The sequence below is a fragment of the Maylandia zebra genome, linkage group LG2 (assembly GCF_041146795.1).
Source record: "Maylandia zebra isolate NMK-2024a linkage group LG2, Mzebra_GT3a, whole genome shotgun sequence".
Lineage (NCBI taxonomy): Eukaryota > Metazoa > Chordata > Actinopteri > Cichliformes > Cichlidae > Maylandia > Maylandia zebra.
Window position 1 is genome coordinate 46,779,872 of NC_135168.1, and position 15,528 is coordinate 46,795,399.

General features: G+C 37.9%; 1 protein-coding gene across 9 annotated transcripts in view; it reads right to left on the minus strand.

The window, feature by feature from the left end:
- diaph2 (diaphanous-related formin 2) overlaps positions 1–15,528 on the minus strand; it is a 365,791-nt gene that overhangs the window by 99,847 nt on the left and 250,416 nt on the right. For all 9 annotated transcript variants that reach the window (XM_076875695.1, XM_076875708.1, XM_076875689.1 and 6 more), the window contains one exon: positions 1,296–1,420. In XM_076875695.1, the coding sequence (XP_076731810.1) occupies positions 1,296–1,420 (125 nt within the window). The remainder of the gene's footprint in view (positions 1–1,295; positions 1,421–15,528) is intronic.

Below are 15,528 nucleotides of genomic sequence, written 5' to 3' on the forward strand. Positions count from 1 at the left end.
TCATTGTTCCAACCTTTAGCAAAGTAAGACACAAAATCTGTTTTACTGCAGTAAATCTGTATGAGCGTCATTCCTAGGACCACAGCATGGTCAGGTAGGATGGGTAGGGGTGTGTGGGTGTGTGGGGTAGGGGTGATGTTTCAGGTCATGGCCAGCCAGTTTCTCTTTGCCATTCTCTGGGGAGGAACTCCAGACAGTGAAAAGGAACCATACTGCAGTATATCTACACTTCTCCATTTCCTCTCACTCAAGCCTCTAGTTCTCAACGGAGCCTGGGAATCAATACTGACATTGGGGGAAAGAGCAGCTTTCTTGCCTGCCTGCTCTGCTTCATATAGTAGCTGCCGCCAGGGAAGCCTCTGCATCAGTTTTTTCTTTTTTTAAATGTAAAAATGTAAATGTCCATCTCTGGTTTGAAGAGATTTTTAGGGACTATTGCTCTCGTCCCTCCAATTGTGCTGATTTAGCCTAAATGGATATCAGATAAAAGGAAGTAAAGATAATGTTATATGTTAACTTTTGTGTGAGCCCCTAGCATATGGAAACACCCACTCATGTTTTAAATTACTCGAGAGTAATCCTTTCTTTTCTTTATAACATTAGAGACAAACATAGGCTATCCTGCTGACTGCTTCACTGTGTTTTTCCCCATGAAAGGCACCTTAGCCTCAGGGTATTGACAACAGACTTGATTTTCACTATTGATCAAACCTATACAGTGAGAACCTTTCCTCTCAGAAAGGGCATTCAAGAAAGTGCAGAGACATGGCTAATTCAATTTGGGACTAGAGATGCTTGGGTGTAAGTGAAACACTCTGTTATCAAAACAGGAGAGGTGTCATGAGAAAAGAGTTCGTGGATGGCTGTGTGGAGAGGTTTGTGGTCGGCCAAAAGATGAAATCAGGAATAAGCGATAAGTTGGTGTGAGGGGCCAGAGTCCCTATTAGAGGTCCCCAGGGGACAGGCAGCAGTGGCAGAGTGAAGTAAAAATAGCCACAGGCATGATTTCACTCTTGGGACCCAGGGAGGACTGAAGAGGGAGATCTGATCAGCGTCTCACAGCAAGGCAGCCAGATCCATTCCCCAAGTTCCCTAGGGTGCCACCTATCACACCAAGTGACTTAAACTGCTTACCACAGCCAGGCTGAACACAAACAGCACACACCTTTGCCACTGCTCGCTACAAAATAGGACAAAGAATGTCCTAATATCGCTCAAAGCGAATGTTGTTAGGGAGCAAATTTACGTCCAAACCTGTGTATTGTCTTGGAATGAACACAATAAAAAAAGGATATAGACATCTTTTCCACAAACTTATCTTGTTCATCGGCTGTTTTGGGGAAGTTTTCGATGTCATTCTCAAGCCTCTGAATGTGCCGTTCCATGTTGGTCAAACTGCTTTTTAAGATCTCGGCGGACACTGTGGAAAAGTGAAAACACACACAATTAGCTGGTTAGTATCAACAGTTGAGCGGGCTCTTGCTCCATATAGGAGTAACCCATGATGAAAACAACACATCCCTGAAAACGTTAAACATTTAAACAAACATATCTACCGCAGAGGGAGACCGATGTGACATACTGACTCCACATAATCCATCTGCGTATGGCCTAGAAAAGTGAGCACGAGTGGTAATATGTGTGCACATTGGGTGTGTGTGCCTGTCTGCAGTGGTTCATTAATCAGTCTGTAATCACTGCTTGCAGAGTTGCAAGCAGTGGAATCCACTATATTCAGATCAGGCCTTTCAAGTAGAGACTTCAAACAGCATGCAGTGTCTTAGGGGATCAAATGGGACAGGAGCATGGATGCAGTGGCATGTTTAGGTTCCTGTAAAGGGTTTAGTTTTATTGACACACAAATTCCAGTTTGCTCAAACTGAACATATGTCATGTTGGTTAAATGGTATTGCCCAGTTTGAGAAAGGAAAGAAAAATAGGCTGATCAGAAAGCCAGTAACTAACTTTCTTTAATATCAGAGGAATGAGGAGATGGTATAAAGAGCACATGACTAAAAGTATCTCTGTTTATTTGTTTTTATTTAAGCTGGCTTTGAGCTTCCTGTACACTGTAAGCCCCGAGCCTTTTGAGAACTAAAAGAGAAACAGTTGACAAAAATACTGTACTGTATTGAGAAGAAACATCTTTGTATAGGAGTAGTTAGAAGTGAAGCTGGTAGTGAACCTACGTGAAAGAGGGTTTGTGGGTCAGCTAAACATGGGTTTATTTTACTTTCTGAGGATATGTAAGTTGAAGCTACATTCATAAAGTCACTGACTGGACTTGCACAACAGGAAAGGACACGAGGTCACAAGAACCTCTGGGATTCTTCATCTTAAGAGTGTCAGCTTTCATTCCAGTCTAGCTTTGATTTTTCACAATGTTGACTAAACACAAGCAGATGAAACTACCTACTCGGCAGAGTAACATGTATCCTGCTGATTAACAGGTCTTGCCAGCTGATATCTTATAGGTTATATGTTATTTGAATGGGCCATCCAGTTCTACTTTGCATGAACTCGTTATTATTTGTTTCAAGTACAGATTGAATACAACAACCCAGGACAACTTTTAATATTTGGCACCACTTTGACATCTGCTGAGTGTTTACATCCTTTTGTCTGTAACTGAAGAGAAACAGAAAGCTGTGGCAGGTCTCACTGACATAAGGGTCAACCTTGTCTTGCTTTACATCAGTTCCACAGCTCGAGTTTGTCCTCTCTCATTTTCTGACAATAAAATTGGATAGCAATATTTTGGATCGCATGCACTATACTGTCTGACACAAACACAAAGGGTATCTAAGCTGCATTTCCATTAGAACACACACCCATACACAGAAATTGCCTATTGTGATTGGTCTAGAAGCAATGCAGTGAGAGTGATGGGTGAGGTCACTGTCATTATTAGACTTTTCAGCTAGCTAGCTGGGTAGACTGGGAGACTCACAATCCCTCCTTCTCAATTCTGGTAGAACTGACTCCTGGGAATGACACTGAGAAGACCACACTATCACATAGTCTGTTTCTCGACTGATAGGGCCCCTGAGATCCACATGTGCTTGTCACTTTGATCTCAGACTTACTAATGGTGAAAAAGGAAAGCGAGCAGTGGACAGATGAAGCAAGAGGCAAAACAATTAAATTCACATCAAGCCACTGGGAATTACGTTTGTCATTTGTTATGGCTTATGATAGTTTTTTTTGTGGATTGAGTGACAGTACTGACTAATGGCTTGGCTGAAAAACTGATCATAGGAACCAAGCATAGTGTTTTTTATGAGATCAGAGAGGGGTCATAGGAATTCAAAACAGAAACGTTAACATGGGAAGTAAACCAGATGGGAAACAAGTGAAACCCAGCTACATAACAGATTACTTGCATACATGCATTTAGCATTAAATTTGTAGCTGTAGGCCACTTTATACTTTTCATAAATTTGTATATGTAAGTAGAAAATCCAGCATTGATTCTTATGGGATGTCATTAGCTACAGTGATACCTTCTGTACGCTGAATACATGTTCCAAGTGGATGAGTGGAGAAATAAAGAGGGCAGGTAGGTATATATCATACACACAGAAGCGAGGGATGAGTGATGTGTGGCGATGTAGGAAGAAAAGAGAAAGTAAAGAAAAGACAAAAGCCATTTTAAAGCGATGCTCTAAGCTGTATGAATTACAGAGTGAGGGGAAAACTGCGAACGACATCCTTAATTTATTGACATGAGCTCGGTAAAACTGGCCATTGCGGCATTAGTCATTCCTCAGAACAAAAGGCAGACAAAACGTATTTCATCGCGTTTTGCCTTGTTTCCCTCAAATAAACTGCCAGGGAAAAATACTGTGTAGCTCACGATACCAAATCAACCGCTATAATGCGAAGATGTCAACCTTCTATTCAGTCATCTGTTGAGGGGAGCAATTTTCATTTTGATTTATTGACAAATAATACCAATCATTCAACTAATGCTCTTGCAATGCTGCCAAAAGTTACAAAGGAAATAGAGATTTATTTTGAACATCGCTGCCAACGCAGCATAAAAGATCACGTTTTAAATAATCTAAAGACTTATGAAAACAAAGACAAATGCAACATAAATCCTTAAGAGAAGGTCACTGATAAATACATTTATTCCTTTAGCAAAGTAAGTGTATGTTGGAGAGGATATGACACAGGGAAAAGGGACACACAGAAAGGATGCACAAACACAGACTGCATAAAAGCATTTTTCAATTTTATATGTTGATTAGGTTTAAAAATGATCTCTTAATTAAAATATATCTCAAAAACTAATGACAATCCGGTTGTTCAGTCTGACGTCACTAGCCGTGTCTGGGTCTAAACTCCGCTGCAGGTCCATATATCAAACGATCACTATGGCATTACTGAGAGTTGAAAAACTGTCTAAAGTCTTTCATCTTTAATAAAATGATCAGGTGTAACAATTGAGTTTAACTAACAGGCATCCATGAAAACGGAATTTATGACATTTAACGGAGTTAGAAGTTAGCAGGAAGTTAGCTTGCTAGCTTCTATCTAAATACAATATAGCATGTCCTGACTGCGGGGTTTTGGAAACAAATTAAAACGTACAGCTCTGTTATCACTTCCAACATAAATGAAGACAGAAAACTAAACAGCAGTGACGTTTGTAGGGTCACTGAAGTTGGGCTAGCTGGTATATAATGATGTGCTACGTGACCGCTAGCGACACAGCTATGTTAGCATAATATAAACAAGCTAACTTTTTTTCCACTGGATAAAAGTTAACGTGAGTGTTCTCGGTGGTCAGGAACAAATGTAATCGCATGGCAGGATGCTGTAAAAGGACCAAACTTCAGCCAGGAGAACAACTGAGATAATCCATCCACAATACGAGGTTAGTCATTCATATACTGCTGCATGGGCTGGGCTGTAGTTACATCCTAAGGTTTTAAAAACTGAGCTTAAATAAATGATTAACGGTAATAAAAGCCGAGGGAGGTCAACAGTGATCACTGACTGTTTTAGGAGCTTTTTGAGATCAAATAGAAGAAAATACAAAACATTAAACATGTTAACAACACAAAAGCCATATTAAACGCAGACTACTTTAGGCCTGGAAGTAGGATTCGTCACGTCATCACTTAATAATCGGATGAGTATAAAACACTAAAAAGTCAAATGTTATATTGGATCAATTTAACTGAAATTCATGTTGCAGGGAGGAATGAAAGTTTAAAAAAAATGGGTGCCTTTCTTTACAGTGACAGCCGAAGCTATTCTCATTTGAATCAACTTGTTTTTCCATTGCATTAATTCTCTGTGAATATTTGAAATCTGCAAGTCTAAGAGGTACAATAGTGGCTAGTATAATAGCACTTCATATGTGGAAAAATATTCCAGCCTCTGGAGATTATAGGCGTTAAATTCTTCGAGAATCCAAAACAGTTTTAGGCACGCTTGCATTTTTACCCACGCAAAGCTCTCACCATTTCATTGACTATGCAACATGTAAAGACAGGATGACCTTCAGTAAACTCTTCACATGACCAGCTACACATAATATGTGCTGAAAGGTATATTCATCACATCAGAGTAAAATTGGTTATTGATCAGCGCAATACTACCAGTCAAGACAATGACTGATTGTGTGTGTTTCTAAGTAGGTGTTGTACACATTAGTGCTACTTCAAATACCTCTACTTTAACATGACAAAGAATTTTCCTTTATCTTTTTCTTTAGTCTCGGTGGCACCTGAAAGCAAATAAGAGATGAAGTGGGAGACAGACTATTGTACAGCAGAGGAAAGCTACAAGAGGATAAACACAACTGCATGTGTTTCCTTTTCAGGAGGAATCAAAGCAGCTCAGGTTGCAGTACTGAAAGTGATAGTGTTGCTGTGACAACATAGTCACATTGTTCTTTCTGATTACCTTGAATCATGTACTCCTAAAAACAGCAGGCAGGTGAAAGCCGCAAATGAGTAAATTTAATGGACAGCATAAAGTTGGAGCTCAGGATTACCTGTAAATATTAGGGTACAATTTGAAACCATTGGAAATGATAATCTACCTACGGTATGGTTTCCCGTTGTTTACTAGAACAAAAGATAGCTTCTTTAGTGATCTATTCATGTGTGAACAATTAAAACACCAGTTTGTTGAATTATTTAGATGCATCGTATGGATAAACGATATTATTACTTTCACTCAGAGGGCAGGAAGTAGCACAGTGTGCAAAAATAGTCACAGCTGTAATTTTCCATCAATCTTACACTAATTGTTTGCACATAAAAGGATGAAACCTTCTTGCTTTTGCTCTATTTCCTCTTTTAATTTGCATTTTCCTTAAAGCATTCATGCAGAAAAACTGTTACCATAATGAAGGATTTGTTTGCCTGATTGTAATTGATGACCCCCTGAAGAGTAAAATCAGAAGGTTTAAATTCGTAACGGTTAATCTGTAAATCCTTGCTATGATCACTTCTGAACAGAGGCCTCAGATGTTAAGCCTGGAGTCGCTACAACCACCACTCTCTCCCCATCCTGGAAAAAAACACAGCTAAATTTTGCAGTGTCACCATATCCAATATTCTTAAGCTACCAGATCAATCAAAAATAGAGAAGGAGAGATATGAACGTTAAACCAAGAAGAATAAAACATGACTGCATAATTTTTTAATTATGACATTTGAATGGAAGTATGGGCTGCAGCCAATCGGAAACGTACAGCCAGGCACCAAAAAACACACACTTTACTGTTCCTCCCGATCTAGAAGCAGGGCTTGTTTGCAATGGGGGTCATGTCTATGAGACTTTATTGCTTTTGGCAGCCATCAGAGCTACAGCCCAGTGCCAGATCTCTGGAGGAATTACAAATGGAGTCAATTACAATATATTTTGATGCATGGGAAAGTTTAGACATTGACCTGGGGTGATGACAATTCCCTGGGAAGTGCTGAAGAAATCAGTCAGGGTGATGTGTTGCTGCTATATGTAAGTCTATGCCCTCTGCAATAAAAAGAATGAGGATCTCAAAGGGGTACAATGGTTTACCTCTTCTCTCCTGACAGCCAGCAACCTAAATGCACCTGAAGATGGTAATTTCTCTTTGTCAACACGTGTTTTTCTTTGATATTGTTATGATACGTTTCTTGTGACATGCCAACAACAGAAAATTATGAGTTAGGAATATACAGCTGGACGGTTAGGGTAACTGATTTTAAGGCAAGGTGTATGAAAAACACCAATGGAAGCTGAGTTACCGTAGCTTGAAGAGGCAAGCATGTGTTCCATCTTTCATGCATGTTTGCACTCATGTTAGGCTGACTAGGTTATCCAAATAAGTGTGCTGTTGGGTAAGTAGCAGAATAAGTAAAACCTCAGCTATGTTCTCATGCTGATGCTTCAGTCACACTTACAAGTACAACTACTAATTAATTACAATAACAAATGCCTGAATGCCTTTTAAAGTATGTATTTATGCCACAATTCATCACAATACCACAGTTTGGCTGACGCTGAATTGGAAGCACACACACAAAAGGAAATGCACACATGTATAACTTCAAAATAATAATGAAGGAAATGACTAACTTAAAATACATCAAACAGGACTGCATTCACAGTAAGATGGATATGGATATGACTTGGTGTGGCATACCAAGTCATCATGATAGCCTGCAGAGGTTGAGTCTTGCCTCTAACCTCATTCACAACTTCAAAGTTGCACCTTATCACATGGCTAAAGGTAATTCACCTGACACCTCTCAAGGGAAACACTTAACTTGCTATTTCTACATCCAAGACACCAAAACCTTACTTCAGTTATTAACTGACCTGAAATCTATAAATATATTTCTTCACAGCAATGCACTATAGTTCAGAATCAGAGAACTTTTGCAAAAAAAAGAAAGAAAGAAAAAAGAAGAGAGAGCTGGAAAAAAAAACTTAGGGAAAGAAAAAAACAGATTCAAACTGAACCAACAACAAAATCCCAGCTTTTAAATATTTAACACTGAATATAACAATGTCAATTAATATGCAGTAGCTGCAAGCACCAATTACCAGGGCGTATGCCCAAGGGTGTGTTCGTGCTCGTGCGCCCCTGAACACACATCTTCTAATACAGTTAATCTTAAAAGAAAGATCAACTGCATCAGCACAAGAGCAAAGGAAAACTGCTGGATTCTAGTAAATATGTGATACACTACACATGATGCAAGAAGTACAAAATATGCTTTGTGCCGAGTTCAGGTTAACACTTTTTTCAATTGCAATAAAAATATGTCTGATTTCTACATATAGTAATAGTAATAATCTGTGGGACAATATTGCTGCTATTTAACTAGTTTACATTCAGTCTTATCAAAGGTTTTGCTTGAGTCTAGACTAAGAAAGGCCAACTGCTGTGGGAACACTAGAATGAGAAGAGGATAAATTGTGGGAGAGGGTCATGAACTTGACTGATATTTTTCTATTATTTATCTAAGAAAACCTGTCAGTGACATCCCATCATGATCTACAGTTCACCGGTGCATATTCACAGAAGAGAAGCGACTTTTTAAAATGAGATTTTTTTTCTTTCTATTACTTAAAAATTGAAGATGGCAAAAATGTATACTAATTATAACCTACCGTAATTTCTTCTCAGTTTACTCCAGAGGGACAGGTGGAAGTGTTATGAATTTTCAGCAAAACAACAATGATGAGGAGGAGAAGAAAAAGACAAAATAAAGGAAAAGAAACAAAAACACTTCTTAGTTTTCCTATTGTTTTTTAAATTAATGTTAGTCACTCTTACTTCTCTTCTTTACTCAGTTTCTCTGGCCTCTGTTCTCCTCCCATTTGTAGCGCAAGAGCTCCCTCTGGGAGAGCCACACAGATCAAAGTCTGTAGTTGGGCATATTTACACAAATCTTAATAAAGATGGCTGATATAAATATACAGCATGTCTATCAGGTACAGTAAGAAGTTTAACTACTTTCTCTGCAGTAGTTAAACAAATATACGTAATAGATAAAACTTTTACTTGCATCAGTTAAACCAATCCTGGGATTTTTTTAAAGCAATATTTTCTCATGAAGATAGAAATGGATTATTGCAGTGCCTAAAACTGTTAATCTAATATGGCCCCCTTAAAACTAAATGTATGTACTGAAAAAAATATCTTCAGAGACTAAAATCTAACACTGATGACCATAAATGCATCTCTTCAAATTTAATATGAATGCACTACGTGAGGTGATTTTTTTTTTTTATGACAAAACAAAATGTGCCTGATGTGTACTTAGTGAGAGCTTTTCAGACATAAATTCACTGTATGTATGGCTGAAGATCCACGTTCTACCTTTAATTCAGAGATAAATGTCATCAGTCTTTTGTAGATTTTTTAATAAAGAAAAATGTGTTTGTGCATTTGTGATGGTGTATGACTCATAAGAACTGTGTAGGGTGGACGATGACTCAAATCTGTGTTGGCCTCCCCATTTTCCTTTTTGCTGATAAAGTTCTTCCAGTGTTCTTCCACAACACTGGATTTATTGATCATGACATGTTGTTGTTATTGTCTAACTTGTCTATGACTCTGTTAAACATTTATTTTGCAATGGTTACAAAAATAGAGATGTTGACAGATAACTAAACTCCCAGCATATCTGCATTTAAAGGAAAATTCCCGTCTAGTTTGGTGATAGATCTCACTTCAGGCTCTCAGTGAAGTTCTTCAGTCCAGTATTAAAATGTCACCCTTTAATCATTCTGTGTTTGTCACCATCCACACAGACAGCAATCCTTTGCATTATCCAAGTATAGCTCTGTAAACGGTCATAATCACATTGTCATCCCTGATTTAGATTTAAATTATGTATTCATTTCAGGAGAAAAGACAGCCAGGCTGTTTTTGATTGGCCTTAAACTAAGTAGCCATAGTGACGAGATATCTGTTAAACGTTAGGTCACCTCCAGTTAGCAAACAGATTTTATCTTCCAGTGCGGCTGACTGGTTAAGGTGGTTCCTTAACAACAGGAGGACGACGTGGAGGTAACTGAATGTCTTAAATATGCTAACTCACTAGAAGCCGTGGAGCTGTGTACAAGGTATTTGGCAGTGGAAGCAGGAATACATTTTAAATTATTCAGTTTAAGGTACAGTCCTCATTCTTAATGCAGCAACCTTTGCAGGTTGGATTTAAACCTAATCTTTGCAACTCATACTTGTGCGTTTTGGGTAGCAGTGGAAATTGATTGATAGTTCTTTTCAAAATCTTGAGTGGTGTTTTGGGGTGGAGCCTTTTGACAGTTCTTCCTGGAAAAGGAAAGAAAAAAAGCACCTTCCACACTTTGTTCTAAGGCTCTCCCAACATATTCACTTGCTTCATACATGCTAAAAGCCCAGGGGGCTTGGGAAGTGTAAGCAGTTCAACTTTCCTCTTAGACCTCTGTTGCTATTTTTTAAAAGGTTATTATTTTTTCTCCAATAGCACAAAAAATATCCAGCCTATCTTTACTTTAATGCAGGTCAAATCGTGGAAACGATGGATTACACTTATAAATACATTAATGCTGCGTGCTATGTAATCAATGGGCAAGCCTGACAAAATGTGGAAACATTTTCTGGTAGGAAATTTTTAATTTCTTTTTAAACTCATAAATGCTCGAAACCCTCCTTTTTTCTAATATAGTTTTGTTACCAGCTGCTTGTTCCACTTCTGCATGTAATTTTATTGTGACCTACATGTGGCTACCAAAATTAGGATTTCCTATGTCCCTATATCACACTAATAAAGTAGACTCAGTAAGATTCATAACCCTTACATGATGAGAAAGGTCAGATCAATTCCAGCACAATCCACATTTGTCTTCATTTAGAAGTCACCATATAAAGAGGACGTATGATCCCTTTAGAAACACATGTTTAAACCGTAGAATCATTAAGTATTTAAACAGGGTTGTATTCAGTATTCATTTGGCTGGAGTGTTGACATGTCTTTTGTTTTTCATTCAGGAGACGAGACTTGGTACGCACGATTGCCGAGCCATAAACATAGTCCCTTTCCACCTCAGGCAATCCTTAAACTCATCAGCAGGGTAATGAGACTTTTGAGCTACGAGATGAATTAACTGGCTATTTGTCTTGTTTTTACCCACCACATGCAGAGTAGTTGAATATAGCATGGGGAGCAATCCCGGACTGTGATATATGTGGCAGGACAAACTGACACATAGCTGAGTTTAAGAAAATTGACTGGGTTTCCTGCAACAATGTGAAACAATTAGTCTCTTGCATTAGTCAATGTAATAGAAAAAGGACCTTGAAAGCCACTTCAGTACTGAAAGTTTGACTATAAAGCATGCATGCACACACAGAGTAAAATATAAATTGAAATAAAGGAGACCTTTTAATAGTGGAGAGAAATCTTAAGTCAGTACCATAATCCTTTACATATAGTGCTTCTAACATTGGCTTGCTGTCCAACTAAATTCAATGGATGGGACTGTGAGTGGAAACCCAAAGAAGGCTCATGTTTTAGACGCTGCACTTGTTACATAAACTTGTTTGTCTTTGCAGAGAGGGGTGGGATGACTGCTCCTTTATGTTAGAGCTATAACACAATGCAGGAAGCTGCCACGGTTTAATGTGTTCCAAACATTGGTGTATTGGTGTTCTGTAAATGAGAGGCAAAATGTAAAGAACTTTACTCTTTCATGTAAAATACTATCTATTGACCACATCTGGTATAAACTGGTGACTTCATGTCAAGTGAAGAAGACACACTGTAATCTAAAACCTTTGCAGATGGCAACCACTACCAATTTAATTGAACATTTTATCCTTAAGGAAGAGCTTTTTATTGATAACAAGTGAGAACAAGTGAAGTAAAACCAAGTAAATAAAGGCCCCCAAAAGAATAACCAAGCCATGAGATCCCTTTAATGTAGGGGCCAATTATTAAGGTAATTAATACAATTTCCTTGGTCTACATCACACATGCCTTCGCCAATTTGTACACTAGTCCATTTCACTTCTTTCTATATAACCAATGTAGCCAACTTTTGAACCAATATAATCTGCAAGTGTCTTTTTAAAGACAGATGCACTGCAACACTATGTCTTTCAGTCAGCTAAAGAAGAGATTCTTATTGAAATCACTCTTTCTATTTGCAAAGATTCTGTAGGAATTATTAAATCAGTTAACCATTTATTCTGGGACGCAATGCATAGATAAATAAAATGATAATCACATAACAAATAAATATGTTAAAGGGTATTTTAAGTGATCGTAGTTGCAGAGGTTATATAGTTATTATATCTGTATCTATATATAGTTAAAGAGTGGACTGCTACAAGTGCCAAAAGACTACCAACAACACAATGGACCTAAAATTGCAAAAGATATACAATACTGGGGTGTTTCTGCTGTTATCTAGTAGCCCACAGCAGCCTCACTGTGCTTTCCCATTTACCCATTACTTACGGGGGGTTTGTAGCTTGCAGCCAGTCACCCTATTGTAATAACCAACAGCTTTAGGCTTTGCTAAAAGCTGTTGTTGCTCTAGATGCACGCTAGACACTCCATGAATATAGGTCACCAGTTAAATGAAATTTTAACCTTCTAAGTATCATAAATGTGTCTGTAAAATATGTCCTGGGGAAATTATTATAATAAAATGATTCCAGTCACAGGAGGGAGAACGTTTTTCTGCAGGCAAATTTCAAGCGGACTTTCCCTCCTTCTTGGTTTTAAACTTCATTTAGACAATGCCTCATCTGATTTGAACTGTGAATAGCAAGTCAAATTAAAATAAAATGTCACTCCTGTAATTGGGGTCCTGCTGTGTAATCAAAAAGTGCTCATGCTCAAGATGCATATGCAAAAACTCTCCATTCATAGTTTTGCAGCCACACGTAATTAAAATATAGACAACCATGAATGTACCCTTCTCAAGTTCATACAGCTGAAGTGACAGAGTAAGGTGACAGCCAGCAACAATAACTTGCTCATATCTTGGTAAAGCATAGGGCATTGGCCTTTGGAAGCTTTTTGGCTATCTCACAATTTTAAAGGAAGCAGCTAAATATTAAATAAATATTAATAGGGTCCTTTATTGCCTAAGCTTGACTTTTCCATAAAATTTCATTACATTAGGTCGGGTAATTTGTTGTTATTCTGGTGACAAGTACCAAGCAGCATAAGATAACACACGATGGCAGACGAACAAATGTGAACACAGAGGACCAGCATCACCTTTACAAATGATGTTATAAAGTAGCATGCAATGAACCTTTGTGTATATCTTGAGTAGAAAACTGCTCAAAAAAGACCCATCCTGTTGCCATGGCAGCTGTAGAGTCAGTATTTGTGTACAGGTAAGCTTCTGTGCAAGGACCTAAACGGCTGAATGTTTCTAAACCATCCAAGAATGTTTTTCATTTATTTATTACTTTGAAGGGAAGTATTTTTGATTTCTGTTCATTTGATGATGATGTTGATTTCTTTTCACTTTTTCAGGTTTAAGTACAGCTTGGCCAGTAGTCGGCAACGGTTTGCAGACAACCTGATGTCTTCCATGTAAACTTAGGTGGGACCAACAATCACAAGGAGTGTCAGACCAGTTACTACAACAATTAGGAGGTGGCTGAGCCCAATTACTTAAAAAAATAAATACATAAGAAATCCCACACCATATTCCTCTCTCTACCAAATATTAAACAAAGCTTTCTCTGACAAAAATGCAAACAGTTTAAATGAGGACTGAGCCAGCAGAAAAACAGAATTGGACTGCTGTGTCTTCAGCTATTTAGAATTACTTAGGTTTGTACCATGTATTTGATTAAGTTGGACTGATGGATTTCAAAGCGGAAAAAAAAATCAGTGAGGAACATGCCCTTATATAATACTTAACTGGTCAAAGTGAAGACTAGCAGCATTTAAAAGTTTTCATTCTTAATATAAACAAAGGGTAAGCAGGGCAGAGGAGAATAGAAAGCTGCAAAACTGAGGCAGAGGCCTCTCCAGGTAAAGAAAAAAGTGTACAGGGGAAGCTGGAAACAATAATGGGCTGACATGAAACATAATCCCCTCTGTCTGAGATTTTATTGGCAGCCCCTCCAAAGAATGGTGGCTCCCCTATTATGACTTAACACATCAAAATCGCAGCATAGCACACACAGAAAAGGCCACCTGATGATAAACACAGCAGACAGCGTCAGAGGCTTTATCTTGTGGCTGCCTGCAGCTCGACACAGGTTCAATTTGGCCTGCAACAATCGATTCTGTCCCTTCTTACCTCTGCTTCATTTGGTGGAATAAAAACAGACCTTTCGGTAAAGAGCAGGTCTCAGCTGGTATGCCATGTCAAGGCAAAGGAGAGGAAAACTGGTGATAGCAAGACACCTGAATTGCAGCTGACCATTAAACAGGTATTCACATTTTTACAATCACGATATTTGAATCATGGTCAAAATAGTAGATTACAACTTGCATGGACTTTGAAAATTATATATCAGTTGTAATACACAATAATGAATAAACCCAAATGAACAGTGGAGCTTTAGGAAACTATAGCTTTAAGCTATGCAAATAAAATAAAATAAACATTTTAGGTCATCTTCTATACCTAAATAGCAAACACAGAAATTTTATTATTATTTATTTATTACTATTTTGCTTAATAACTTGGGTTACAGATTAGTTGTAGAAGCTGAAAAGAAATTTCACGTACTTGACCTCGTTCTTCACCTATCATGCAAAATTTATCATAAACAAATTTAACAGAAAATTAGGAAATTTGCTGATTGGATTATTGGCTTGTAAAGATGGTTATCTTTATATACATATGAAAAATTGAGGCAAGTCGATTTATTTATGTTTTTGTATTCTGCCCCTAAATATGAAAGGCATTTTTTGTGGAAGCCACCGTCTTGTGTTTAATGCAAGAGTGACGCCATAACTGTCTTTATTTGAAGAGAGCATCATTATTTCCTGAGATGAAAGCAACAGAGGTGGAAATGATATCATACTCATTACATGGGAGGAAAACACTCTGTTATGGTGGTGGGCAATATAGAACCTCCTTTTCATGACAATTATTAATACCCTGTCCCATTAATTTGCAATATCATCCCCATCTCCAATGAAGGTTATCCCTCTGCTCAGTATGCAGGCAACCTGGCCTCAAATTCTCAATTTCACATGCAAATGTGGAGCAACTGATTTAAATAATATTTGAATATGGATTGCACAGTGTGACTCCATATCACAGAGCTGTAAAAAAAAAAGAAGGTGGAAAATGTAAATCGTCAACATGTAAGAGAAAGGTCATCGTGCGGACCTGTTAGATTTATTTTTTAAATAAAGGGCTTGCTGCTAAATTAAACTCATTTCACAAGGCCCGAGGACAAAATTAGAGGAGATTGGTCTGATTTACATCTCAAAGCCAAACAAACACAATACAGTTCATACAGCACAAAAGAAGCAGTTTCTGATATGATAGTGGATTTATCTAGTATATGATCAACAACAGCAGTTGCTTTTATACACA